The sequence below is a fragment of the Pleurodeles waltl genome, chromosome 7, assembly GCF_031143425.1.
Source record: "Pleurodeles waltl isolate 20211129_DDA chromosome 7, aPleWal1.hap1.20221129, whole genome shotgun sequence".
Taxonomy (NCBI): Eukaryota; Metazoa; Chordata; class Amphibia; order Caudata; family Salamandridae; genus Pleurodeles; species Pleurodeles waltl.
Genome location: NC_090446.1, coordinates 1,140,140,109 through 1,140,167,424, shown reverse-complemented (window position 1 = coordinate 1,140,167,424; position 27,316 = coordinate 1,140,140,109). Strand labels below are relative to the sequence as shown.

Here is a 27,316-nt window from a genome sequence, read left to right as displayed (position 1 = left end):
TGATGATTTGAAGTTCCTAAAGTACTTACCTGCAATACCTTTCGAATGAGATATTACATGTAGAATTTGAACCTGTGGTTCTTAAAATAAACTAAGAAAAGATATTTTTCTATATAAAAACCTATTGGCTGGATTTGTCTCTGAGTGTGTGTACCTCATTTATTGTCTTGTGTATGTGCAACAAATGCTTAACACTACTCCTTGGATAAGCCTACTGCTCGACCACACTACCACAAAATAGAGCATTAGTATTATCTCTTTTTACCACTATTTTACCTCTAAGGGGAACCCTTGGACTCTGTGCATGCTATTCCTTACTTTGAAATAGCACATACAGAGCCAACTTCCTACATTGGTGGATCAGCGGTGGGGTACAAGACTTTGCATTTGCTGGACTACTCAGCCAATACCTGATCACACGACAAATTCCAAAATTGTCATTAGAAATTGATTTTTGCAATTTGAAAAGTTTTCTAAATTCTTAAAAGACCTGCTAGGGCCTTGTGTTAGATCCTGTTTAGCATTTCTTTTAGAGTTTAAAAGTTTGTAAAAGTTTGAATTAGATTCTAGAACCAGTTGTAGATTCTTAAAAAGTATTCCAACTTTTAGAAGCAAAATGTCTAGCACAGATGTGACTGTGGTGGAACTCGACACCACACCTTACCTCCATCTTAAGATGAGGGAGCTAAGGTCACTCTGTAAAATAAAGAAAATAACAATGGGCCCCAAACCTACCAAAATACAGCTCCAGGAGCTTTTGGCAGAGTTTGAAAAGGCCAACCCCTCTGAGGGTGGCAACTCAGAGGAAGAGGATAGTGACTTGGAGGAAAATTCCCCCCTACCAGTCCTATCTAGGGAGAACAGGGTCCCTCAAACCCTGACTCCTAAAATAATAGTCAGAGATGCTGGTTCCCTCACAGGAGAGACCAACACCTCTGAAATCACTGAGGATAGCCCCAGTGAAGAGGACATCCAGTTAGCCAGGATGGCCAAAAGATTGGCTTTGGAAAGACAGATCCTAGCCATAGAGAGGGAAAGACAAGAGATGGGCCTAGGACCCATCAATGGTGGCAGCAACTTAAATAGGGTCAGAGATTCTCCTGACATCCTAAAAATCCCCAAAGGGATTGTAACAAAATATGAAGATGGTGATGACATCACCAAATGGTTCACAGCTTTTGAGAGGGCTTGTGTAACCAGAAAAGTGAACAAATCTCACTGGGGTGCTCTCCTTTGGGAAATGTTCACAGGAAAGTGTAGGGATAGACTCCTCACACTCTCTGGAAAAGATGCAGAATCTTATGACCTCATGAAGGGAACCCTGATTGAGGGCTTTGGATTCTCCACTGAGGAGTATAGAATTAGGTTCAGGGGGGCTCAAAAATCCTCGAGCCAGACCTGGGTTGATTTTGTAGACTACTCAGTAAAAACACTAGATGGTTGGTTAACTGGAAATGAAGTGTGTGACTATGTTGGGCTTTATAATTTGTTTATGAAAGAACACATTTTAAGTAACTGCTTCAATGAAAAGTTGCATCAGTATCTGGTAGACCTAGGTCCAATTTCTCCCCAAGAATTGGGAAAGAAGGCAGACCACTGGGTCAAGACTAGGGTAACCAAAACTTCCACTGGGGGTGACCAAAAGAAAGGGGTTACAAAAACTCCCCAGGAGAAAGTGGGTGACACTAGACACCAAGAAAAAGAGTCCTCTGTCGGCCCCCAAAAACCAGAACAGGTGGGTGGGCCCCAAGACACAACCCAAAACAAAGGTGGGTACCAGGGTAAGAACTGGGATGCCACTAAGGCATGGTGCCACAACTGTAAACAGTCTGGGCACCACACCAAGGACACTTCTTGTCCCAAAAACAAACCCCAGAACAAAATTCCAGGGGTAACCAGTGTAGCCATGGGAGATGACTCCTCAGATGAGGAGGTCTTCATAGCCTTCAACTGGAAACAGGGCCCAACAGGTGAGTTGGAGATTCCAGAGGGAAGTAGACACTTCCACCACCTACTGGTGAATGGAATCCCAACCACTGCCCTGAGAGACACTTGTGCCAGTCACACTATTGTGCATGACAGGCTGGTGCTCTCAAACCAGTACATCCCAGGTGAGACTGCCAGGGTAAGAGTTAGCCTAGACAGGGTCACTAAGAGGCCTGTGGCTTTAGTGCCCATAGAAGTGGGTGGCACTCTTAGCTGGAGAAGGGTAGTAGTCAGTACAGACCTCCCCCTTGATTGTCTCCTTGGAAATGACTACCCAGAGGTTAGTCAGAGCCCAAGAGAGAAACTGGTCCAGTGCCAGTCCTCTCCCAAGGATTCTGGAAGTCCTGCCTCTGCAGTAAATGCAAGCAGGCCCCAGAAGAAGAAGAAAAGAAAACAGAGTAGGAAGGGTGGACAACCTTTAGCCAAGGTTACAGCAAGCCAAGGAGATTCTGCTCCAGTAAGGGAGAACTCCAAAAATGGCCCTGATAAAGTCCAACCTGACCCACAAGAAGTCCTGGCTAGTCAGGCAACTGTTAAACCTGAGTGGGTGGCTCCTCAGCTAACAGAAGAAAGAGTGGAAGAAGGGTGTTTACTACAAGATGTGGTAACCCCCCACTCCAATACAGCAGACAGGCAACCTGAACCCAAAGAAGCCTGTAACTTAGCCCCTTCCCTTTTAGGTGAAGAGCTAAAGGTGTGGTTCTGGGCACTGACAGCTGTCAGTGGCCTCTGCTGGGTGTTAGCCTTTATGGCTGCACTATCCTTAGCATGGTGGTCTGACCCCATGCCAAATAGCAAGTTAGGCCCCCTGACCCTATTGGTCATGGTGGGGTTACTCCAGCTCTGGGTAACCTCTCTGGGTAAGCTAGGGGTGACCCTGGCCAAGATAAGGTTAGCAGAGGTGGACACCTCTAAGACCAAAATAGAAAGAATGGGTGGAGACATTGAAGAGGCAGACAAGAGGCAATTCAGACTAGGTCCTATCACTGTGGAAGTGGGTCAGTTCCCCAAAGGGAATGACCTGAACAGAAGGATGTAAGGCAGAGTAGGCCCTGCAACTAACCCGCCTATTTCTCCTACTCTTCCTCGCCTGACAGACTAGGAAGACTCTCCCAGCTTGGGCTGAGTCTCCTGGCCTGTGGGCTGGGGGGGGCTTGTGTAAAGAAATGGCTCCCTGTTGCAGTTACCCCCCACTTTTTGCCTGATACTGATGCTGACTTGACTGAGAAGTGTGCTGGGACCCTGCTAACCAGGCCCCAGCACCAGTGTTCCTTCACCTAAAATGTACCATTGTATCCACAATTGGCACACCCTGGCATTCAGATAAGTCCCTTGTAACTGGTACTTCTAGTACCAAGGGCCCTGATGCCAAGAAAGGTCTCTAAGGGCTGCAGCATGTCTTATGCCACCCTAGAGACCCCTCACTCAGCACAGACACACTGCTTACAAGCCTGTGTGTGCTAGTGAGAACAAAATGAGTAAGTCGACATGGCACTCCCCTCAGGGTGCCATGCCAGCCTCTCACTGCCTATGCAGTATAGGTAAGACACCCCTCTAGCAGGCCTTACAGCCCTAAGGCAGGGTGCACTATACCATAGGTGAGGGTACCAGTGCATGAGCACTGTGCCCCTACAGTGTCTAAACAAAACCTTAGACATTGTAAGTGCAGGGTAGCCATAATAGTATATGGTCTGGGAGTTTGTCAAACACGAACTCCACAGCACCATAATGGCTACACTGAAAACTGGGAAGTTTGGTATCAAACTTCTCAGCACAATAAATGCACACTGATGCCAGTGTACATTTTATTGCAAAACACACCCCAGAGGGCACCTTAGAGGTGCCCCCTGAAACTTAACCGACTGTCTGTGTAGGCTGACTAGTTCCAGCAGCCTGCCACACCAGAGACATGTTGCTGGCCCCATGGGGAGAGTGCCTTTGTCACTCTGAGGCCAGTAACAAAGCCTGCACTGGGTGGAGATGCTAACACCTCCCCCAGGCAGGAGCTGTGACACCTGGCGGTGGGCCTCAAAGGCTCACCCCTTTGTCACAGCCCAGCAGGGCACTCCAGCTTAGTGGAGTTGCCCGCCCCCTCCGGCCACGGCCCCCACTTTTGGCGGCAAGGCTGGAGGGAACAAAGAAAGCTACAAGGAGGAGTCACTGGCCAGTCAGGACAGCCCCTAAGGTGTCCTGAGCTGAGGTGACTCTGACTTTTAGAAATCCTCCATCTTGCAGATGGAGGATTCCCCCAATAGGGTTAGGATTGTGACCCCCTCCCCTTGGGAGGAGGCACAAAGAGGGTGTACCCACCCTCAGGGCTAGTAGCCATTGGCTACTAACCCCCCAGACCTAAACACGCCCTTAAATTTAGTATTTAAGGGCTACCCTGAACCCTAGAAAATTAGATTCCTGCAACTACAAGAAGAAGGACTGCCCAGCTGAAAACCCCTGCAGCGGAAGACCAGAAGACGACAACTGCCTTGGCTCCAGAAACTCACCGGCCTGTCTCCTGCCTTCCAAAGATCCTGCTCCAGCGACGCCTTCCAAAGGGACCAGCGACCTCGACATCCTCTGAGGACTGCCCCTGCTTCGAAAAGACAAGAAACTCCCGAGGACAGCGGACCTGCTCCAAGAAAAGCTGCAACTTTGTTTCCAGCAGCTTTAAAGAACCCTGCAAGCTCCCCGCAAGAAGCGTGAGACTTGCCACACTGCACCCGGCGACCCCGACTCGGCTGGTGGCGATCCAACACCTCAGGAGGGACCCCAGGACTACTCTGATACTGTGAGTACCAAAACCTGTCCCCCCTGAGCCCCCACAGCGCCGCCTGCAGAGGGAATCCCGAGGCTTCCCCTGACCGCGACTCTTTGAACCTAAAGTCCCGACGCCTGGGAGAGACCCTGCACCCGCAGCCCCCAGGACCTGAAGGACCGGACTTTCACTGGAGGAGTGACCCCCAGGAGTCCCTCTCCCTCGCCCAAGTGGAGGTTTCCCAGAGGAATCCCCCCCTTGCCTGCCTGCAGCGCTGAAGAGATCCCGAGATCTCTCATAGACTAACATTGAAAACCCGACGCTTGTTTCTACACTGCACCCGGCCACCCCCGCGCTGCTGAGGGTGAAATCTCTGTGTGGACTTGTGTCCCCCCCGGTGCCCTACAAAACCCCCCTGGTCTGCCCTCCGAAGACGCGGGTACTTACCTGCAAGCAGACCGGAACCGGGGCACCCCCTTCTCTCCATTCTAGCCTATGTGTTTTGGGCACCACTTTGAACTCTGCACCTGACCGGCCCTGAGCTGCTGGTGTGGTGACTTTGGGGTTGCTCTGAACCCCCAACGGTGGGCTACCTTGGACCAAGAACTGAACCCTGTAAGTGTCCTACTTACCTGGTAAAACTAACAAAAACTTACCTCCCCCAGGAACTGTGAAAATTGCACTGTGTCCACTTTTAAAACAGCTATTTGTCAATAACTTGAAAAGTATACATGCAATTTTGATGATTTGAAGTTCCTAAAGTACTTACCTGCAATACCTTTCGAATGAGATATTACATGTAGAATTTGAACCTGTGGTTCTTAAAATAAACTAAGAAAAGATATTTTTCTATATAAAAACCTATTGGCTGGATTTGTCTCTGAGTGTGTGTACCTCATTTATTGTCTTGTGTATGTGCAACAAATGCTTAACACTACTCCTTGGATAAGCCTACTGCTCGACCACACTACCACAAAATAGAGCATTAGTATTATCTCTTTTTACCACTATTTTACCTCTAAGGGGAACCCTTGGACTCTGTGCATGCTATTCCTTACTTTGAAATAGCACATACAGAGCCAACTTCCTACACTATACAATGCACATAACTTCTGTATCCCTTCCAGATTTCCATCTCATTACACCTTGGTGTAGGCAATGCTGCAGCTGCTTCTATGATCCCAGTGGAAATTCCTCATTCTAAGTCTTCTAGGCAGTGCTGCTAGCTGCTTCTCTGGTCCCAGTGGTATTTCCTCATTCTAACTCCTGCAGACATTGCTGCTAGCGGCTTATTTGGTCACAGTGGTAAATCCTCATTCTTAGACCAGAAGACAGTGATGCAGCTTCTTCTCTCGTCCCGTTGGTAACTCCTTCATTCTAAGTCCTCTAGGTAGTGCTGCCGCTGTGTCTCTGTTCCCAGTGGATATTCCCCATTCTTAGTCCTCTAGACAGTGCTGCAGCTGCATCTCTGTTCATTCATCCACTACACCCCAAACCAAAACACATAGGTAAAAGACATTGTCATTTACAATGCCAGTAGCTCTAGCTCTCACAAATGCGAGACCTATTTCATTGCCAATAAATAATTGTAATATTTTCATTTTTTGCTGCAGATAGAGGAAGAAGGTAAATGGAAGTGCTTTAGTTATATATAGGGCCACTGGAATTATGTGGCAGAGGGAACCAAATATGTGGCAGGGTTGACCAATTTATGTGCCAAGAAAAGTCCAGTTATGCTTTCACAACACCAATAGGTCTAACTCAAGCAAATGCAAGATCTGCCGCATTGCAAATGCTTGTTTCCCATATCTTTCGGACCACCTCTGCTTTCCTTGAACTGACACTGATACTTGAAGATACATCCGTGCATTTCCTGCTACAGTTATTCCAGCACTAGGCTAGGCAGTGCACTATTAACAAAGTTCTTTAATACCAGATATATCTGAGACATTTTACCACAGACTAGCTCTCATTTGGAAGTTTCCAACCATACTTCTTGTTATGAATCCTCAGTTCCCAGGGTTTAATTTGTCTGTACTATATCTTGATTTTAGAAACACTCACAAGTTAATTTACAGCAGAAGGGCTGGGTAAGAAGAACTGTAATTAGTGTGACAAGGTTTCAGACAGGCCCTGCTACCCATTGTGTCTAGGGTACTGAATGTGTTAGGTCCTGTACATACAGTCATTGTGAATTCAGTGGGAAACACCCATGGTTGGGAGTGGCTGCTAAAAACAAAATTCCACCTACACATAACCTGTGTTTCTTGTTTTAAAAGGGTTATGCATACACAGGGAGTTGTCATTTTGATGCAAACAGGTCATGAGTGCTCTCCACCCTAAAACACACATTCCCAAGAATATATATTCTAAAGATGCGTGGATCACAGTTTATTTGCTGTTTGTCCATTGAAATGCGACTTTGGTGCATTGCTCAGCAAGTCTCTGAAAATACATTTTGGTTCCTAATGTTTAAAATATTCTGCAGCATTGTTGAGTTTCTTGCAGATTTTTTCTGCTCTATAGCCCTTTGTCTTGCCTCAGAAGAGGCCCAGTTGGGTGGTGGATCACTGGATCTGAAAGTCCAAGAGACTTAACGCCAACTGACAGAGGCTATTTTCAAAGACTTGTTGAACCAGATCCACATAGCCAGGCTAGGATTAAGCAAAATCAGAACAAAACTCACGTTTATGTGTTAGTGTAGGTAGCGCCACAAAGGGGAAGCCATAATGAATTATATTTGCTTGCATGTTACCTCTTCACTCAAAGAGCACATTGTGCCACCTTGGCAAATGGTGCAAACAGAGCGAACCAATCCTCTTGTATGCATCTTATCTCCATGTGGTTGGCTTGTTTACTGCTACAAATGAAATCGCTCTTCACCATAAAGACAACAATAGCACTCATTCATGCACTGTTAAGGAAAATGGAACATTCTTGCAAACTTAGGGCCCAATTACGAGTGTGGCGGTCTGTAGACCGCCACACTCATGGTGGAGGTCTGGACCACTGCCAATGCAGCGGTCCGACTGCCACATTACAACCCTGGCGGTTGGCTCCACCAGTCTGGAGGTTGGTGGCGGTTCTAGTCTGCCAGGGCAGTGCTGCAAGCAGCCAAGATTTGGTGGTCAATGATAGTCATCTAGATATTGTCAAGCAATAATTGCATCTGGCAGCAGTTGTTTAAAATAATTTATCATGGTCAGCTCATACAAAAACTTCGGGCCTCATTACAAGTACGGTTGTCCATGGACCACTGTACCCGCGGTGGTGGTCGGACCACCACACCCATGGCTGCCTGACCTCCACATTACGATGCTGCCAGTCAGACCGCTAGCACACCACCGCAAAGATCAGAGATCCTGACAGGTTGGCGGCGGTGCTAGTCGTGGTCAGCCACGGCGGTGCAGAGTTCAGCACTGCCTTGCTGATCACTACTTTCCTTTCTGCCAACCTTTTCATGACAGTGTTACCACCATGAAAAGGCATGACCATGTAGTGGGCAGTGCAGGGGCCCCCTGTCAGCACACTCAGAATGTGCACTGTCTGCCATAGCAGACAATGTGCCTTCTGAGTGTGCTGTGTGTGGCGGCATTGGCCTCAGCTCTCTCTGAGAAAAAAAGCCAATGGCGTTACACTGTTTCCACCAGCCAGCCCGGCAGGAACATTGTAATATGTCAGTGGGGAGGCCCCCGGCTTGACAGCTGCCTCCCAACCATCATATTGGTGGTACATCGGTCGGACCACTGAGATCGTAATGAGTCCCGCAGTCTGCTAAAGCTAGTCTGTTGGACTGTGAGTACTGCAGTTCTTTGAAGCATTAGGTGTATGAGACTGGCGTGATTTCTCTCTTAAAAGGTTTGCATTTTGAAATACCTGCAATTGCTCTGTATAACATTGAGGCTAAACACTTATTTATAATTGATAAGATTGAATCTTGACTTTGGAAGGCTTACTTTGGACTAAAATGGTCTACTGCAGTGGAGTGGCTTAGACTGGAGCTCTGTCTAACTTCAATGAACTATTGAGCTTATTCCTGAGTAGTCCATTATTTTTAATCTATGGCATGAACTTTTCAGCAATGTTGATCTGAGATATTCTTTCACTAGATTACTTTCTAGCTCTAGGGAAGGCCTGGGCATAGAAAAAATATATATTTTAAGCCAGGCCTTCAAAGTTAATATGAAATATTGTTAAAAAAATATTGAGGAGTAAACAATTTGATCATATTCCTTAAATAGCAAACAATTGTACTTGCTTGAAATTGGGGAAGCCACATTTTTCTTAAGAGTGAATCTGTATTCTCAAGTGAGAAGACTAATAATTATTTTTTAATTAGGAAACCTCCAAATATGTGAAAATATTTTGCTTTCTGGTACAAATCGCATGAGGCACAAAGGATGATTTTATTGTAATTTTGAGAATCAAGACTTAGATTAACTTGTATTAAACAATTTTTTTAGTTGGTAAGGCTCAGATTCGTAAAATCAGTGCATTTCTAACCATAAAATGTAATTTTTCTTTTCTCAAACCCAAACAGCGATTCAGTAAGATGTTACATTATCTTACAGAATCTTAATTTGTGTTTGGGAATAGATACTGAATCAGTATTTGGAAGGGATATGTTAAGGACATCCCTTCTAGATACTGATTCCTTTAGGGGTGCATTAATGTTTTGTAATCAAAATCTGGTTGCAAAATATTAATATTTTACCACCTTCTCTTAGGCCATGGTAAGCCATTCACAAACTGGAAGGGCCCCCAATGGATCACTTCCCCTATATGAATGTTCACGAAAAAAATTATTATGAGCAGTCTGTGGTCCATGGAACCAGTGCCTGGTCCTAGAAAGGTTTGCATAATTTGTCAGTTTTTAAAATGTCTTTAAGGAAAATGGGCTGCATTTAAAAATATTGCTTTACTTAGAAGCAATCACAGACATGGGGGTTATCCTGTCTGTGAATGTAGCCAGTCGAAGTGGTTAGCAATTTGCAACCTACCTAATTTTTTAAACTGACCTATTAATACATAGATTGGTTCACAAAATACAAATGTATTTGGTAAAAATCGATGCGCTTTACCAAATGCATTTTTAATACATTCCTGAAAAGAAATCACAAATTGCCAACGATATATGTCACAATTTACAGTTTCTTAACAGGAATCTTTATACATGAAGGCCTAAATTGTTATACTTTTTTGTCCTAGTTTATTTGTTAATCGCAATCTTTATTTAAAACCGATCTTTACAAAACATCATGTTATTATGAAGCATTGTCTCATTTATATCAACCTAATTCAGTTAATGTCTGCTATCTGCTGGATAAATGTTTTAATCTTTTCCTGATTTGCAATTGAATGCTATTGTTTGAATGAACCTTTTTGTGTCTATATTGTTTCAAATATTTTAGTGGAAATATTTGTCTTTAAATAAATAGATAAAAAGAGTGGTTGTTATCAAGATAGACCAGTGGGTTTGAAAGGCTAGTGTGAATGAGGCTTTGACGGCTTACAAAGCAGCTTGAAATGCTTGGTCACTTTCAGATATTTGTTATAGAGGTGGGTAGTGACTTGGTGGTAGGTAGTGGCTCTGTAATACAATGTTGGCTGCTCCCAGTGATTTATGTATGTTTGTGGCATGTGAGGTAGTAGTCACCCTCTACTGTCTTTGGTGAGCTAATCAGAGGTTCTTTTTATTCTCCCCATAGTTTCAAGAGGATGCTGATGTTGCAGCCCAGACTGTGAGAAAACTCAACACTAACCTTGAAAAATACAACAAGGATGCCCCTGGCGGAGTCTCCAACCTGCTGCTCCAACTGGAGGTGAGACCCTCTCATGTCCTATTACAAGGGTCGAGGGCAGTTCAATCCCCAAGTATCCAGAATGTCACAGTGTCTCACCAAAGGATATCACATCAACATTTTTGTAAGAGCGACAGATTGATAGGACATATCTTGTATCACAGTCTGAGGTGTGGTCAAAATTGGTCTTCGTTTGTGGCTTAAACCTTATAGGATTAAGGACACTGCTGCTGTAGAGGTGACTGCAGAGATGCACTGCAGAGGGTGACTTGGCCAGCAACTGCAAAGCGCCTTTTTCTCAGCTTTTTCCCTTGATCCTAGGAACCACTAGGTCATGTCTGAGTAGAGTGAGCAAACTGCTTGATGCTATTTAATTTTCCTCTACAGGAGGCTGCAGAGGCATCTGCAGATGAAGCACAGTGGTTAGACGTAATTCTTGATATAGCTGGAGTCATTTAAGGCTGCCTTTCATAGATGAAGCCAACTGTTCTGTTTTGTGTTTTTTGTTGTATTTATTTGGACATGCAGTGAGCAGTGGGATGTCGTAGTCTAGGTCAAGTTCATTCGAGCACTGATTACCTGTTGGTGTTTGTCTACTGGATCAGAGAGCAGAGTATTTTTTCAGGAGCTTCATGTGGTAGAATATGGATTTTAATACCATCCCTGGTTGGGTGTTGATGCTGATATACGCATTCCATATTGTTCATTAGCTCCTCACTTTAATTTTGAAGAGATTCAGGCATGCGAGTGTTACTTTTTCAGTAGGCACAATGTGCATCAGACCAGGAGCTCTGTTATAGAGCTTTTGGGCATTATCCTCCAGAGTAGAAGTTATACGCACTGAGAAGATATTGAAAAGAGGCAGGAGCTTTTGAGAATCGGCCTCAAGAGTGGAAGTTGTGAGCTCTGAGGAGGTATTGAAGAGAGGCCGAAGCTTTTGAGCATTAGCCTTAGGGGTGAAAGTTATAACCTCTGAAGAGGTAATGAAGAGAGACAGGAGCTTTTGAGCTTCGCCTCTGGGATGGAAGTTATGAGCTCTGAGGAGGTATTGAAGACACAAGAGAGATACATGGGCGACCTTTGAGGAACTCTTCATGTACTCCAGCAGCACAATCCTAATATTGGGATGTCTGCAGTGCGGACTAACATGCTAGATTGCCACAGGGCCTCTTGGCTGTAGTCAGGCGTTGAGATGGGATTACTGAATAAATTGCTCATTTAGAATGCCCGGATAACATGGCATATATATATATGTGTTAATTGGAATAGTGCACATTAACACATTCTGCATATTTGACGTCACGGAAAGCTCCTGACTGTTTAGTGGCACACTTGCCCAACATCCCCATGTCACTGTATCCAACACATCTAAGCACTCTACGACAACTATTAAAAAAACAAATATGCTGTGAGAGATTGGTATACCGATAGACATAGAAGCAAAGACTCCTAAACAAAGCACGCACAAGGGCACCTCACTTTTATATTGGCACAGCTCCCCTTTCAGATTTCCGTCTAGAAGTGCCAAGCCTTTGCGCTCCCCTGAAACGCCTATAAAAAGGCTATTGATTCTCAAACAAGCAGCTACCTCATTTGAGGGCAGGCGAGAGCCAATACTCTCAGACAACCAATGTTAGTACGACTTGAAAAGTTATCTTTTATGACCAACACAAATAGCAATTGAACCGCAAATAGGTATATTTTTGTAAGCATATACAGACTAGTTCACTAAAGACATTCAGTTATTTCTGTTCATCCTGAACTGTTATTTTCTCACAGCTTTGTGTGGATTCGACTTCAGTGTTCTGTTTCTTCCCAGAACAAGAATAGAATATGGTGTGTATTTCTAAAGTACACATTCAACCCTGGGGGCGTTTGGCAATGAATAACAGAATATTGAAACCAACATAATGGTACTCTTTTTATCAACTTCAGAAAGATAAAAGACTGGGGGGCCCATACACAAATGTAAACGTATACCCAAAGTGTACATTTAGATATAAAGCCTAAATGTAGACCTGAAGTCTAACTTTACACCTGAAGTCTAACTTTACACTTATTTCTGAAATTAGTAGGTGACTTACTGTGGCACATGTTGCTAAGTAATAGGTGTGTACATTTCCACATGGAAGGCCTGAGCTTGCATTTCATAAATGGCCCTTACAAGTGCAGATGAACCATGCAAAGGACCTTAACTCAACTCAATGAGAGATTAGCAGTCAGTGGAAAGTCAGCTGCGAAGGAGTAGCAAAGTCAGATTTCTTCCACCACAAGTCTCTGTACCCGTCGTAGGAAGACTCAAATAAAGGCCACTATATGCTCAAGTTACACCAGAATTACATCAGTATCATCAGCTCCCAGACCTTCTGAGGTAAACAAAAAACAATACATTGAAGGATTTTGAGAGATAGAATTAGGTAGATGCTTTTGCATTGACCTGGCGGTTAAGAGACATGACCGAGGGATAAGAGGCAAGCCCCATGTTAGCCCAGACATTCTGTTTTGCTGTGCACAGGACAGTAGGACACGGTGGAAGGCTGAGACTTGATATGTTGCTCTACCGCCACCCCTATGAGTTAGGTCTAATCTGTATTTGTTTAGAGTCCGTTTTAGACCATTAAGTTATTGTTCACTGAAATGTTGTAACTTACTTGTGATCTCCTTTAACCCTTCAAATTGCAGAGTATCTGGTTATCATTGGTGTGCATGTGAACATCACCACTATGGCATCTGAGCAACTAGCTCAACATAAACATTTAACAGTCCTGGAGAGGCACATTAGAAGCACGACACTTGATGAAACAAAAAGTTAAAAGGCGTAGGGAGTTTGTCTAATTTTAGGCAGGCATGAAAGTCTGAAACTAAACGAGGACAACACTTCCCAACCTAAAGTCTTTGAGGAAGCCAACTAGAATCACATGGACAACAGTGTCAATAATGGTCAAATATGACAAAGAGGACCAAAACCAAGACACAGCCACTAACTTACATCATCAAAAACTGATGGAAGCTCTTTGTGCCCTGTTAGGGACCAGACCTTACATGGAAATAATTAAGATAAAGATTTCAGATGGTCAGATTCAGATAGTAATTAGCGCACAAGCACGTTTTAGAAGATTTTCGCCACAGCAGGTAGCAGAGGAATAGACTCGTGGCACCATTGCCTTTCTAAATTGTTTAGAAACGCACCAGAGGCAAAAGACAAGCTGATACAAGAGCTTCAAGCAGTGGCCACAAATTTGACAATAACTCTAACAAAGCATGCTTGGCAGGAGTCCAACAGAGAAGCTGATATCAAATAGGTAAGCAGTTTCTCTAGCATTTCAACCAACAGAGGTAGGAAATATAAAAACAATGATGATTTGAGGCTTTTTTTGTCAGAGCGAAGGACAGACATAGTGAATCAATTTGTATCCTTATGTTCGCAACTTTCTCAAATATTTTGTGATGTTAGTCTATTGAACTATCAGTCACGAAAGAGAGCTGCACAAGAGCTTAGTTCCTACACAGTTTAAAAAATGTCTCTTTCCTTTTCCAAACAAAGGTTGAAGAGAATGCCTTATGTGGACCATAGCAGAAAGCTGTTTTTTATAAGTTGTTTTTATTGGTTTTAGATACAAACATAAATCAAACTAAATCAGAAAGCTATTTTAGTCAACATATTAGTCAAATGTGCACTCCTTTCTCAAATCATTCCAACTCCTCCTGTCTTGAGAAAGGGAAGAGATGACTACTAACTGCACACAAAAACTTCAAGGCAGATTGAGATTGCTGACATTTTAGACCCTCTGGGAGGCGAAGGCAGAGTGGCTACAAGACGGATGGATTCAGCCAAAAAAGGGTCACAAAAGGGAGATTTTGACTTTTTGAACATTTTAAGCAATACAATCAGTTTGTAAGCTAGAACTCTTACCAAACCTTTGATAGTAAATGTTGGTATGCTGACCATATTAGTTAATGTACACTTTGTGCACCTAAGTAGCTTTACCTCTTAGCAATGCAATATTTTCACTTTTAAGAGTTAAACTGACTCAGGTGTGTCAGATTTATAAAGTGTTGCTTGCTCCAGAGTGGCCAAAAGAGCTAGTCATTTCCGAAATAGTACTGGAAAAGGGGCATGTGTGTTTGAGCGCAGGCTTCTAAGGCCCCATTTTGTTTTTTTCTCCCTAGAAAGATGAGAAGACGCTACAGCAAGTGGAGAAAGATGTGGCCGACTTGAAAAGGCGAAGCCCCGAGATGGCACCGCTGAAGCAGCGTAGGATACGGCCCTCACAGTCTACGATGGTGGACACTGTATGTGACTACGACCAGGGAGAGGTAAGGCGACTGGCCTTCATTATCACTTGCAGGCGGGGAGACAAACATCATTATACTAAAGCCAAAGTCATTGGATAAATCCCATTTTCAGTGCTTTAGTTAGTTGTGCGCTGGCTGTAAGAAAGCCAATAGAACGCTCAGCATGCTAGTGCCACAATATGACATTGAGACAATCTAAAGTGCCAGCATACTAGAGACCACCTTATCCCAGTTTTCTATAGGCACTGTACCTCTGATTACCATCTTCCAGTTCTAGCTGTATGACATTTTGTAGGAAGTGCATGTCTTGTTGCTGAGACATGAGCTGAAGTCTCTTACTGGGTCCATGAAGAGGTCTCATCTAGTGTCGTCCATAGAAGCTTTCACAGATGGGTCTAATATCCTATATTTGATGATGTCAATTTAAATGTCTTCCTGTGCTGCGCTCCAGGGTCTGTAAATGATAGTACTGCACAGATAACACAGATCCTGTAGTACCACAAGCTACACAATACTATACTATGGGGGCTATTCACAAAGGTGAACTTACACGTGAGTAAATCTCCACATCTAAACTTACTCAAACACTTTTGATTAACTTAACTAGTTTTGTGTATTCACCATTTATGAGCGTAAAGTTACTCAGAAGTGTAGACATACATGTCACCACCTCATGAATTCAGGGGGAGGAACTAAATGTACAAGTTTAAAGCTACTACTTGTAACTTTTCACACTTAGGGAGAGTGTAAAGATGTGTAATCTTTCATACTTAGGCTGAGGTTTCTCAATGGTAAGGTATAGGAAAAAGCTTCAAAGGTTATTAAACTTACAAATAAAGTATAAAGCATATTTTAATGTTAAATAAGTCATTTTTTTAACTATTTCTTTTGGATATATTAAATGAAATAACATTTATTTTTATTAAGATTTAAATAAAAACCCCACCTAAAGTATACAATTTATATTTATTTTGTATGCAGTAAAAATATTTACAGTTATGTATAGAATAATGTACATTAATTTAATTATTTTAAAAACAATTAAATTACTGTTTGAATTTTAAAAAGTTAACATTCTATAATACGCTAATATTTATGTTTTGTTGATATGTAATTTTGTTAACATTAATTTAAATTTATTAATTTTTGTTCAAATGTTTAAATAACATAACTTAATTTAACATTAGTACCTTTGTACATTTATTTATTTATTGTGTGCAACGTATAACCAACCTGTGTGAAAATTCCACTCATGTGGTAGAGACTTCTGCATAGAAAAGACAGGAGAAGCTGAGGTGGTCTCCACACGTAGATTTGTGAATAGTATTTTGTAGTTGTGAGTAGTCTATTGTAGTACTGCTAAACGTATTGCAACGTGTAGTTTGTGAATAGGACCCTGTGTTTGCAGACTGGTAAGAAGGCACTTTTTGAAGATTATGCTGCATCTATTCTTTTAATAGTGGAAGGCAGGATTTCAGGTTATGGAAGGAGGTAGATTCCAATTTTCACAGCTACCACACGTGTGCCAAACACCCACAAATGAAGGAAGGTGTACGGTTGTTGCACCTTTTAGAATCTTGTAGTGCACATAATTAATAGGCATACAATGTTATATATCTGACAAGTTCTTAACAGGTTTCAGAAAGTTTTTGCCCTTCTTAAATGGGAGTAGGAGCTATCAATCTGATATCTCTGTCAAGTCTTGGGACCACATCTGGCAGAAGGTGGGAGTGCAGGCTGTGGAAACAAAATGCCTATAAGGTATTTTACCATTTATACTGGGCGTAAGACAGCATGTAATGTGCATGTTTTGGAACCTTAAACCTTTGTGGAGGAACTGTGGCCTCTGGGAGCAGTGCTTTACAGCTGAAGGAACTTCAGAAAAGTACAAATCTTGAAGAGGTCTTCTTACACATTCATGGAAATTGCAGTCCCCTTTGGGTGATTCTGATTGGCCATATTGTTGGAGCAGCCTACTTTACCACAGCACAATCTTGAAGAATATAGACCTTCTTCTCACACTTAGATCCAATAAGCGTGAAAATACCATGCCATGGAAGCCACATCTGCATCCATCTCTGGTGACAACCATACATTTACAAATGCTTTGGAGGCATTTTATTGAGCATATAACAAGTATTGACTTAGCCTCCAAGAGATATCTCTCGCTTATGTAAAGGGGGAAGAAATGTATCTCTCCACTTGCAGTGTTTATTATTTAGATTTTGAGGTCTCTTGAATACTAGCAGGCAAGTGATATTTAGCATATTGGAAGGGAGTGCTGTGCGTGTGATGTCTGTATTCCCAAGTTAACTAGAAATTATATCAACAGCTGCTCACCACCCTAAGTGCATGAGTCTTCACACCATCTCTGTTATCTAAATATTTGCATTTCTTCTGCTGCAGTGTATTGCCTCATGGTTCACACCGTAAAATCAGTACAAAGAATTACAAAGTATGACTGGTATGTTATGTTTACAAGGTAGCGTACTAAAATAGTAATTACACTTGCAGATACCTTCTCTCTCTTCCTCTAAATAGCTAGTATGCACACTCCTGTTGAAAGCGTGCCACAAATCCTTTATCATTCTTCTGGGCTCACTATTAGTTCACGTCCTGCAGTCCCATGGTAGCAAGAGGATTAAGGACCCTTCTCAGTAAGTGCCCATAAAGACAAACGATGGGAGCACAGAAGATACAAAGATCAGGATATCTCAGTGTGTTTGCCTTAGGATTATCTTCCCTTTACAGAGTTGAAAGCCCTGCTTTGCTCACACCTCCTTCCTGCTGGCAGCCACAGGTTGAAGCAGTGGGAAATCAAATACTTCCATGAAAAGATTCACACCGCAAAGGTCTACTAAACCCTGAGAAAGTTTCACTTCCTCCTTGTTCTGTGTCTCCATAGAGAGAATTAAGGTTCAACTTCCTCCGTGTTCTGTGTCTCCATAGAGGGAATTAAGCTCTGGATTTAACTATTCGACAAGTACTAGTACTTTTGTGCAAAAGTGAAATCTAAGTGCCCAGCATACAACCAGATATACTGCAAGTGCAGCTTACGCACAATATGAAACATGCATACTCTGTAAAAAGGTTATAAAGGCCCAAAGAACGTCCTCAGCAGTGCATGTTGGGTAATGCACAGCAATACTTTTTACTGCCTAATAGAGCGAAACAAGACATAAAATTCTGGATGCATCTTAAAGAAACGTATTTTTAGAGTTTAGCCCAATGAAAACTGGACGAATAGACGACTAATCCTCAGATCATTGAAAAACTCCATGTGCTAGAGTCCCAGATCCAACCTTCACAGTGAAACATCAGAAATGCACACAGTATGTGAATCAGAATTTGACAAAAGCCAAACACAGCCAATGAGACACCCAGATGCACCCGCAAGTTGAAATGGAACGCAACAGGGTGTTTGGCGAAAGCGGAACCTCAGCAGAATACCAGCTTAAATCGAAGAAGCCCAAGTACAGAAAACTAATAAACAAGTACACAATGGCTCAAGACCACAGCCTGGAAATTGAACCAGCTTATAGTAGTGCTTAATTTGTGCTTGTTGTTTCCGGTGCTGAGCACCGGCACTTATTTTTGGGTGCCGGACCTTATTCTTCTGCCTCAGGCATTTGCTGCGAGCAAAAGACCCATATGGGAAAGACGGTGGAAGAGAAAAATTAAAAAGCTCACAAAGGGAGAAAGCAGTAAGGTGCAGGAGTGAGCTGAAGTGGTAGGGAGTGGCTGTAAATGGATTGAAGAGGCCCGAGATGCTTCAGGATTACGCTGCCTCAGTATTCTGTATTCCCACATTTAGTTGTCGCAGCCGCGTGTTTAAAAGGAGGGCTTTGGGCACCGGCACATTTTTATTTACAAATTAAGCACTGGCTAATAGGCTGCTCTGTAAAAGAAAGTAGGGCCAGATTTGTGAGCATTGTGATCCTGTCTTGGTGGAAAACTGGATCACTTTCCTCGAACACTGTTCAAAGTATGAAGAATCTGGAAGCTGCTACTGTGTGAAGATCAGCACAAGGTCCACATGTTACTGAGAGCTGAAACATGAACACAGGACCCAAGGTAAGCAGTGGAACACCTCAGAGGTGGTAGTGGAAAGAAGACTTGCCTCGCCAGCCTATTACAGTGTCAGAGACTAAATTCAAGTACTAAGAATTCCATAAAGACTTGTTATACTTGTAATCATAAAGGCATGCCAATAGAGCATTATTAAATTACACTAGCTTGAAAAAGAGAGCAGAGAGACAGAGCAAGAAGAAAGACTGGGGAAGCGAAAGGCAGATGAGTTTTGGCGAGACAGAAACGTGAGTGAGAGCCAGAAAAAGAGACAGAGGGTAGATAGACAAAGGAGAGGCAGAGGTAGGGATAAAGAGGGACAGAGAGAGATATGGAGAAATATAAAAAGGTGATATATGTGGACTCAGAGCGACAGTCATGGAGCGGCGAGTGGGGGGGATGAGAGAAAGAACACACCTAAGAAAAATGGCGAAATCGAGACAAATGACATAGACAGGACAGGGAGACCTAGAGTGAGAGAGTTTGGCAGCTGCAAAGCAGAAAGAGACTGACTGTGAAACGGAGAGAAACAGAGAAAAATATAGGTGTTTATGAAGACAGGCAAACCTTAAACAGCGTACTGCATCCTCAAGCAGGGAAGAACTAGCTTTTGCTCCTTTCAGTAGGTGCAGATGTTATGTCAGTGGTAAAAACTGAGGAGGAACTTACTGCATGGATAATATTTACCAGGATACGAATCTGCCCTTGTAGGTGAGCTCAGTAGCACAAATGCTGCTGAGTCCACCTACTAAGCCATCTCTGTCCAGATAACCACAACACGGAGTGCTGAGAACTGCCCATTTGATTGGTTGGTCACACAGATTTGCATCCAATTTTCTACTTCTGCTGCTGGTTCTCAGACTGTGCTCAAGATCCAAAGGACCAATAATTTGGTCATCCTCTCTTCTGTACTGAAGTTCAAATCTCTTGCAGATCTCACTGTGCCCCTGTACGAAGCTTCTCATATTATAACAGTTATTGTCCAGATTGATGAGCAGATTAGTCAGTCAACTCAAGAGACAATGAACTTGGCAATGCTGCCTGAGGTCAATTAACTTCAACGTCATGAAGATGTTTCCAGGCAATACAGCAGTCCTTTAACTAGATCGTCCCAATCCTTTAACTCGGAATATTGAAGTGTGTTTTCCCGTTTGTGTGCTAAATGTCTTATTTTCTTCACTTGGCTCACTAAAGGCTTGTGTACCACTGTGCTGCAGTGCACGCTGAAGTTTGACTTTCCACAGAAAGTGACCTACCACTTAGTCTTTACTTAGAGAATTGTAAATATCTTCAGTAAAAGAACACACTTCATCTCAGGACCCTAACCTCAGCTTCTGAGACATCCATGTGCTCCTGTCGACAGAAACCCCCCTGATTGGCCTGTGAGTTCATGACACGTGCTCAACCAAATTCCAGGGCATTTCCGCATTGAATAAACTATCGAGCTCTCTGTTCTCCCCTCAATTTCCATTCATTGGAAAGAGATGTTTGCACACACACAGTGGCAGAGCGTTATCATATTACTTTGACTTGACAGCAGACATTAGAAGCACGTTAATTGCTGCATTTTGCAACGCAGTCAAAGGAGAAGAGCTGTCTAAGGCAAAATCGAGCGTGGCGTGTATTAATTTCTGTTGTCAGTTCACTCACAGGCCATCCCGAATTATGCCAAAGGCACATTCCACAAGAGGGAAAGCAGCTACAACTGCATACACAGGTAAGGTTGCTCTGACAGAAGTATGCTAAGCAGCAACATGACACCTAGTGCACACCTTCCTTAGAGACTGCTGTCAGTCATGCTCAACAAGCTGCTTACGTGCCTGCGAGATATTAAGGTACCTAGTCAATCTGCCGTCCTTCACACATGGCATAGCGCTTGCTACAAAGCATGTGCAAAGTATATGAATCTTTCTCAGATATATACGGTGAAAGATAGTGGGCCTGACTATATGGTATTTGTTCTGTCTCGGCGATGGAGTAAAATGCTCCTACGCCCTGATGGAGTCAAAAGCTCCGAATTTAGAGATTTCTGCCGGCCCAGCGGACATCTCCTAACATTGCCAGGAACTTGTCAGTGTTCATGTCAGTGTATTAAAACAGTACCATCTGCCAAACGTTTAACGTTTCATATTTTCAAAAACAAAATCCCAAAGCGGAATTTTGTTCTTGAAAATACAAAAACTTTCCAAAATCGCTGTCAAGCGATGCCCAGGGCTAGTCCCGTTTCAGATGTGACAGTTTTTCCTGTAGGCGGGTGCAGCAGGCAACGATTGCCAGAAAGGAGTCTGGTCATGGCAAGGGCAAGACCCTTTCATTCTCCTGTTTGTCTTCGCAGATGCAGCTTTTTAAGGGCGAGAGGTACGCTTTGAAGGACAACAGCAAGGCGGATGCCTGGGTGGTGGAGAGTCCAAACGGCGGAGGGAAGAAAGTAGTTCCGGGAGCATGTTTTCTCATCCCGCCTCCTGATTCTGACTCCATGGATAGGCTAAAGAGGTGAGGGGTGCAGCGGGGGCCAAGGGGATGTGGGTGGGAGGAAACTGACAAAATTGAGACGAGGTTACATTTCAGTCAAAGAGTCATTCCCTTCTGATGTTTACTGTTGGGACAGTCTCAGCCTGAGACTTCTTCTCAGATAAATCAGTTCAGACACTTTAAGTGAAATCGATAATCCGTTTCCCAGCCCCCCAGTGTCTTGACATGCCAGCAAAGATGAGGCAGGATCGGTGCCAGGCTAGTGACTTTGAAAGTCTAGTGCCACCATATACATACACTGCAACTCACATACTGACAAGCATGTGCAGACACTAGCGCCCAGATGTCCCCCTTAGAAATGCCGCAGCACGAGTATATTAACACGCGTATTCCACCACATACACATTGAAACAAATGCAGCGATAGACACGCAGGTGCCTACACCATTGACACACACCTGCAGTCACACAAGCGTGAGTATGTGCACATTGTCTGACTCTCTGCTGACCCCTGCAGGCTGGAGAGTGAGCTGGCCGAGGTGAAGAAGAAGCAGGCTACGGTTCAGAGCGCTCTGAAGTCATCCAGCAGGGAGACAACTAGACCCACCCAGCTCGGTACGTGATGGGTACACAGTGGGAAACACTGCGGGGAGGTGGTCGCAGGAAAGAAGTGGAAGCACGAGGAAAACGGTGACAAACAAAAAAGCAGGGACGAGAAAGAGCCTGAGAACAGGAGACAAGTGGAGAGTGGTGGAAAAAAGAGACATAAGGTGGGACCGAGCCTCAGCAGCCTGGGTAATAGGGACCCCGACATTTGGGTGCCCCAGCCTTATGACAGATTAAGCACTCAAAGGCTGGCATAAACATCCTGAATGAATCCTGAGTTTGTGACAGGAGCACAGCTAGAAACGAAAGGGCTGCAGTGCCAGAGTCGGTAAAAAGAGCAGCTCAAGGATAACTCTGCTGTCCGAGGCCTGTAAAATGTATGTAACCCCAAGGATAGCTCTGCTGTCTGAAGCCTGTACAATGCATGTAACCCCAAGGATAGCTCTGCTGTCTGAAGCCTGTACAATGCATGTAACCCCAAGGATAGCTCTGCTGTCTGAAGCCTTTACAATGCATGTAACCCTAAGGATAGCTCTGCTGTCTGAGGCCTGTAAAATGTATGTAACTCCAAGGATAGCTCTGCTTTCTTGGCCTGTTAGCCGTGTGCACCCTGAATAATGCCATTCTCTGAACGTCACAGATGTGTTTAAATGACCCTGAGTCCGTGACGTCTCTGTGACCTGATGGTAACCTCAACTGTCCTGAAACTGACTCTAATATCTAACTTGCTCAGCAGATCTGCTGTCGGGGGCCTGAACACTATATTTAACCTGAAGGACGGCTGTGTTGTGGCCTTCGTTTTTTACATCATTGTAACCTCAGGGATAGCGCTGCTGTCTAAGGCTAGAGCCTTGCGACCTGCAGGCCTGGGTTTGTCAAATCTATGTATTCTGACAAAGGCCCTGTTTCTAGGTCCTGATTCTATGACATTGCAGTAGCTGTAATGTCTAGTGCCGGAGCATGTTTTGTAACTTAATTTATTACACTACATAGGGCATGAAAATGTAATATGTAGTGCAACCAGACACATAACCCTAATTCCTTAGACGTATGAATGAGTGTAACCTCGAGTCCCGAATTTAAAGCTGCAACATAACTCTTTCATTCTCAGTAAGTCCCGCTGCTGTGAGTTAAGGCTTAAATATGTGCTGCGCACTGATATTCTCCTGGACAGGTTGCTGTTTACTCAGGGCTTTCCAAAATGCTCAAGTTCACCAGAGTTTGATGTTAGGGTTGTATCCCCCAAAACGATTTTTAACAGAGAAATGAGACTGCATTAAAGATTGTTAGTTTATCCAGACGGTACTGTAAGGTGTGACACTTCCGCCCTGTGAGTGAGACTGTGCTGAGCACCCAGTGAGTGAGACAATGCTCGAAAGAGGCAGCTCCGAGGTGAATGACTCCCATCTAGTGAATGACACGGCGGTGTACCAAAAATATCAAATGTACCTTAAGAGAGTAAAATCCTGTTTTAGGGTGTGAAATTTGTACCCAGTGAATAAGACTGTCCCACAAGGCTTGGGACTGATGTCAATTAGTGAGATCTGAAATGTCTGGGTTTTTTTGCAGCCCCAGTAGGCAGTGGCACGGCTGGCCGGGTGGTCAATGGAGAGGTGCCCGATACCCAAGGTGCCCAGCTGCTCGCCAAGCTGAAGGGCATAAATGGGGAGCTGGAGGAAGCCGAGCATGAGATCCTGAACCATGTCCGGGCCCCAGTGAACCGTAGCGCCCCGTCCGAGGATCTCACCAAGCGACTGAAGGCCCAGGAGGTGAGTTTTGGGTACCAGCTGAGACAGCGAGTGCAATGTAACCTCTCGAGACCCAGTAACCCTCTTGTACATACAGGTCTCAAGTTGTATCAGGGCAGAATATAAATGAACTACTCACACCTTACCTGGTACAGCCTGAGACCGATACTAGAAATTAAACTCTGGGAAAGGCTTAGCACTGCCCTGCTCGGAAGTGATGACAGGATCTCTTTCAGGATTAGTTGTGTGGGGGGTTCAGCTGGCCCTGGCCTTCACATTGGCTCTTAATACTCTTTCTGCACTTCAGGGGGTCGCCAAGAGGCTGCAGAACATAGGGACTGAAAAGGACACTGCCCAGAAAGAGTGTGAATCCTACCTGGCGAAGAAACCATCAGGGAACGAGGCCGTGCAGATCCCCTCGAGCCTGACTTGTGCCAAGAACAAGTATGACGAGGTCAAGTCCCTCTGCGGCCTCTACGACGAGGAGTGAGTACAGCAACAGGGGAAAGTTGGTGTGGGACACAACATACCAAATCCCAGGGTACCTGGACTGCAGGGGTGGGAAGAGATGTATGCCAGGGAACAGTAGAGTTCAGCCCGGAATTGGCTGCATAGTGGCATTAGCCTATGTAATAAAAGAAAATTGTTTAAGTAAATAAGATACACTTCTGGTTCCATTGCAACCAGGAAGAGCAGCAGAGGAAGGCAAAGCTATGTGCTGATGAGCACCACGGCTCTGTCGCAGCTGATGAGCAGCAGCAGGGATGTGGTTTGTATGATGGGTGATTGCGTTGCAGGAGGTGATTGATCACAGTTTGAAGGTGGCAAGTGAGGGAGCAACTGTCGGAATGTGCCTAGAAAGGGAGAGCTCCAGGTTCTTTGGATTGTGCTTCATCAATGCTCCACGTAGTACCCAGCCTTGTGCAGCGGTAACTTCCAGACCTGTGATGCACAGAAGAAAATTGATTGTGCACATGCCCAATCCCACAATTGTCTGTAGCTTTTGTGCACTGCTTTGTTGCCTCTTAGTTGGCTCTCAGCCGAGCAGCTATGAATGGCATGGACCGGTCTTCTTCGGAAGGCCTGGTGCAGAGCCTGGGCTCGACCGTTCTGCCTCAGGAGTTTTCTTGCCTGCTAGGGCCAGTCACAGAGCTCTTAAACCGGATATTTGTCAACTAAATTCATTACTGGCATTTTGACAGGTGTGCAACATGCCCTGGTTTGTGTAGTCGTGTGTCCCTAAGACTGCAGATTGTGTCCTCGTCCTCCACTCGCTCGTTATATGATCATCATGGTGGGTCTACGATCTGCCTTTGGTGCCATTTGCAGCCACCATTCAATTAAAGAGATAATCAAGTCACCCATCCCTTTTCTTGATATATGTGCAGACTTCAGGTGCATTTGACTGTCCAGTAAAAATGCAGTTTTAGGTTTTGGTGACCAAAGACTGAAATCCTTTACAGAACCGACCATCTGTCAGCATACTTTCCACCTTATTCCATCATTCACACGTTGACCGAACACTCGTTAAGATGCAAGAATCTGGCTTTTCTTTTCTGGCTTTTCTTGTTCTCTCCCACACGGATGGAAAACACTAGCAAGACCTTCACTTTTCAAAAGCAAAGGCCTTGATATTTTTGTGTTCCTTATTAGTTAAAACGCCAACCTCAGCTTAGAACAGTCATGCACATTTCAAAGTAGACCAGTGTCATAAACCTTTTTTGGCGCCACAAAAATGAAGAGCCCACTGCATCCTTACTAAGAACTAAAATCAACCAGCTTCCATGCTCCCCTTGCAGAAGAAAAGAACCTCAGTTTGGATTCAACAGGCATCCAAAATCCCATTGTACCCCATCAATGATCCTTGCTTTACAGCTCTTTCACCTCGTGGTTGCCCTATCTCCAAATTCAAGGATTCCGAAAAAAGTTCGTCCAGTTCTCCAGTGTGCAAGCACATATTGCTGTCCTTTGTGCAGCACCTTCAGTTTCACTGGAAGGCTCACTCGTGAGCTCTTCTTCCTCAGGAGTTCCTTATGCCCTCCCCACAGCTCAACAGAAATCCCGCTCCCGTCTATCAGATGTGGTGGCCCAGTTTAATAAAGTTGCTTATACAAGAACCGAAGAGGGTAACACACTGGCGAGATCAGGACTCCATTGTATCACATTTCAGTAGATATGACGTGATAAGCACGTTCAATAAACACTACATTGATCTACTAAGTAAATAATTGCTAAATAGACAACTAAGGCACATACCTATTTATGCAATTGCATAAATGACAACATTAATGACTGCTATGAGTATCCTAATGGATAATCGAAAATAGCAGCTTGCAGTGCAACATTCATCACCTGGATACTCAGAAAGAGCGGCTTGTAGTCCAATGTTCAGCGCCGACGTGCGTTTCGGTGGAATGCCGCACTAAGCCAGAACCACCTTCCTCAGGGCAAGTCCATAAAAAACATCCGTGCGAGACCCCAAGGCTGTCTCAAAATAGATACAAAAGGTAAACAAAAACAAGCTCCAAATGCTACGCACACCAAATATATATAATATGCTATTGACGGGGTAAGGAAAGCTAAAGAAAAAAAAAGAAACCAACACGGGGCCTATCCTTGTATCAGCATAGAAAAAGCCTGACAAGAGAATGTAGGTGACAGATAGAGAGACTTTAACATCATGATGCACAAATCTGGGGCAGAGGGAGGCGACATTTGTGTCATTGGGACAGAGATGCTACCCATCTTTGTTAGCTTGTTTGCGTTTCAGACATTAGGGAATTTTGAATACAGTCAGCAAAATTGAATGTAGCTTGTTTGTTTTCATTTGGCATCACATTTATAAAACCTGGGATAGGTTTTATCCAGCGAGTAATCAGACTTCTGTTTTCCTCCAGAAATATTACACACTTGCAACAAATCACTACATATTTCCAGAGAATTCAGACTGCCTGTTGTAACATTAGTCTACTTTCCCACTGGCACTTGCTACGAGCTTTACCTAGTAAGTTATTTTCTTTTGTTGGAAAGACTTGCTTAGCAGACAGATTCCCTAAATAGGCAAGAGGGTCAAAGCTTCGTCAAAAAGTAAATGAGAGAGCAAGCAAACCATTACAACAGCAGCTAGACTTGCTTTTGTTAAACCTAATGTCACTAGCACGTTGATAGGAATCTGATTTTAAGAGGAAAAGAAAAAGATTATTTTCCAAACTTTGATGCAAGGGTTATATTTTCGGGGAAGAGATTTTGGGGGGCCTCCCCATCTTTACAATATAGTATGTACCTAATTCAGCCTCTTCAGATATAATCTCACCCTTCTTCTGGTTGGGACGGCCAATACTGAAACTCAGGATTACAACTCTGCAGTGTTACCGGGAGAATTGAGGCTAAGGATGTGCAGAAAAACCATAAAGATCAAAAGCACTAATGGGTATTCACAGACAGGGCAGTGAAAAAAATGGTTGAATTCAGACAGAGCATTGTGGTAGGTCTGCTCGCCGGCACCAGCATTGCTCACGCTGTTTCACACACATTTTGAGAAATGTGAAGGAAACGGCCAACACCCCACAGCTCGATGGTGGGTCCACTAAT

The 27,316-nt window shown here is 43.9% G+C and overlaps 1 protein-coding gene across 1 annotated transcript in view; it reads left to right on the top strand.

Annotated features, from left to right (window-relative positions):
* EVPL (envoplakin) overlaps nt 1-27,316 on the top strand; it is a 142,236-nt gene that overhangs the window by 58,118 nt on the left and 56,802 nt on the right. Inside the window, exons 10-15 of the mRNA XM_069200203.1 lie at nt 10,444-10,557; nt 14,707-14,853; nt 21,236-21,393; nt 21,889-21,986; nt 23,547-23,746; nt 24,033-24,211. Coding sequence (XP_069056304.1) covers nt 10,444-10,557; nt 14,707-14,853; nt 21,236-21,393; nt 21,889-21,986; nt 23,547-23,746; nt 24,033-24,211 — 896 coding nt within the window. The remainder of the gene's footprint in view (nt 1-10,443; nt 10,558-14,706; nt 14,854-21,235; nt 21,394-21,888; nt 21,987-23,546; nt 23,747-24,032; nt 24,212-27,316) is intronic.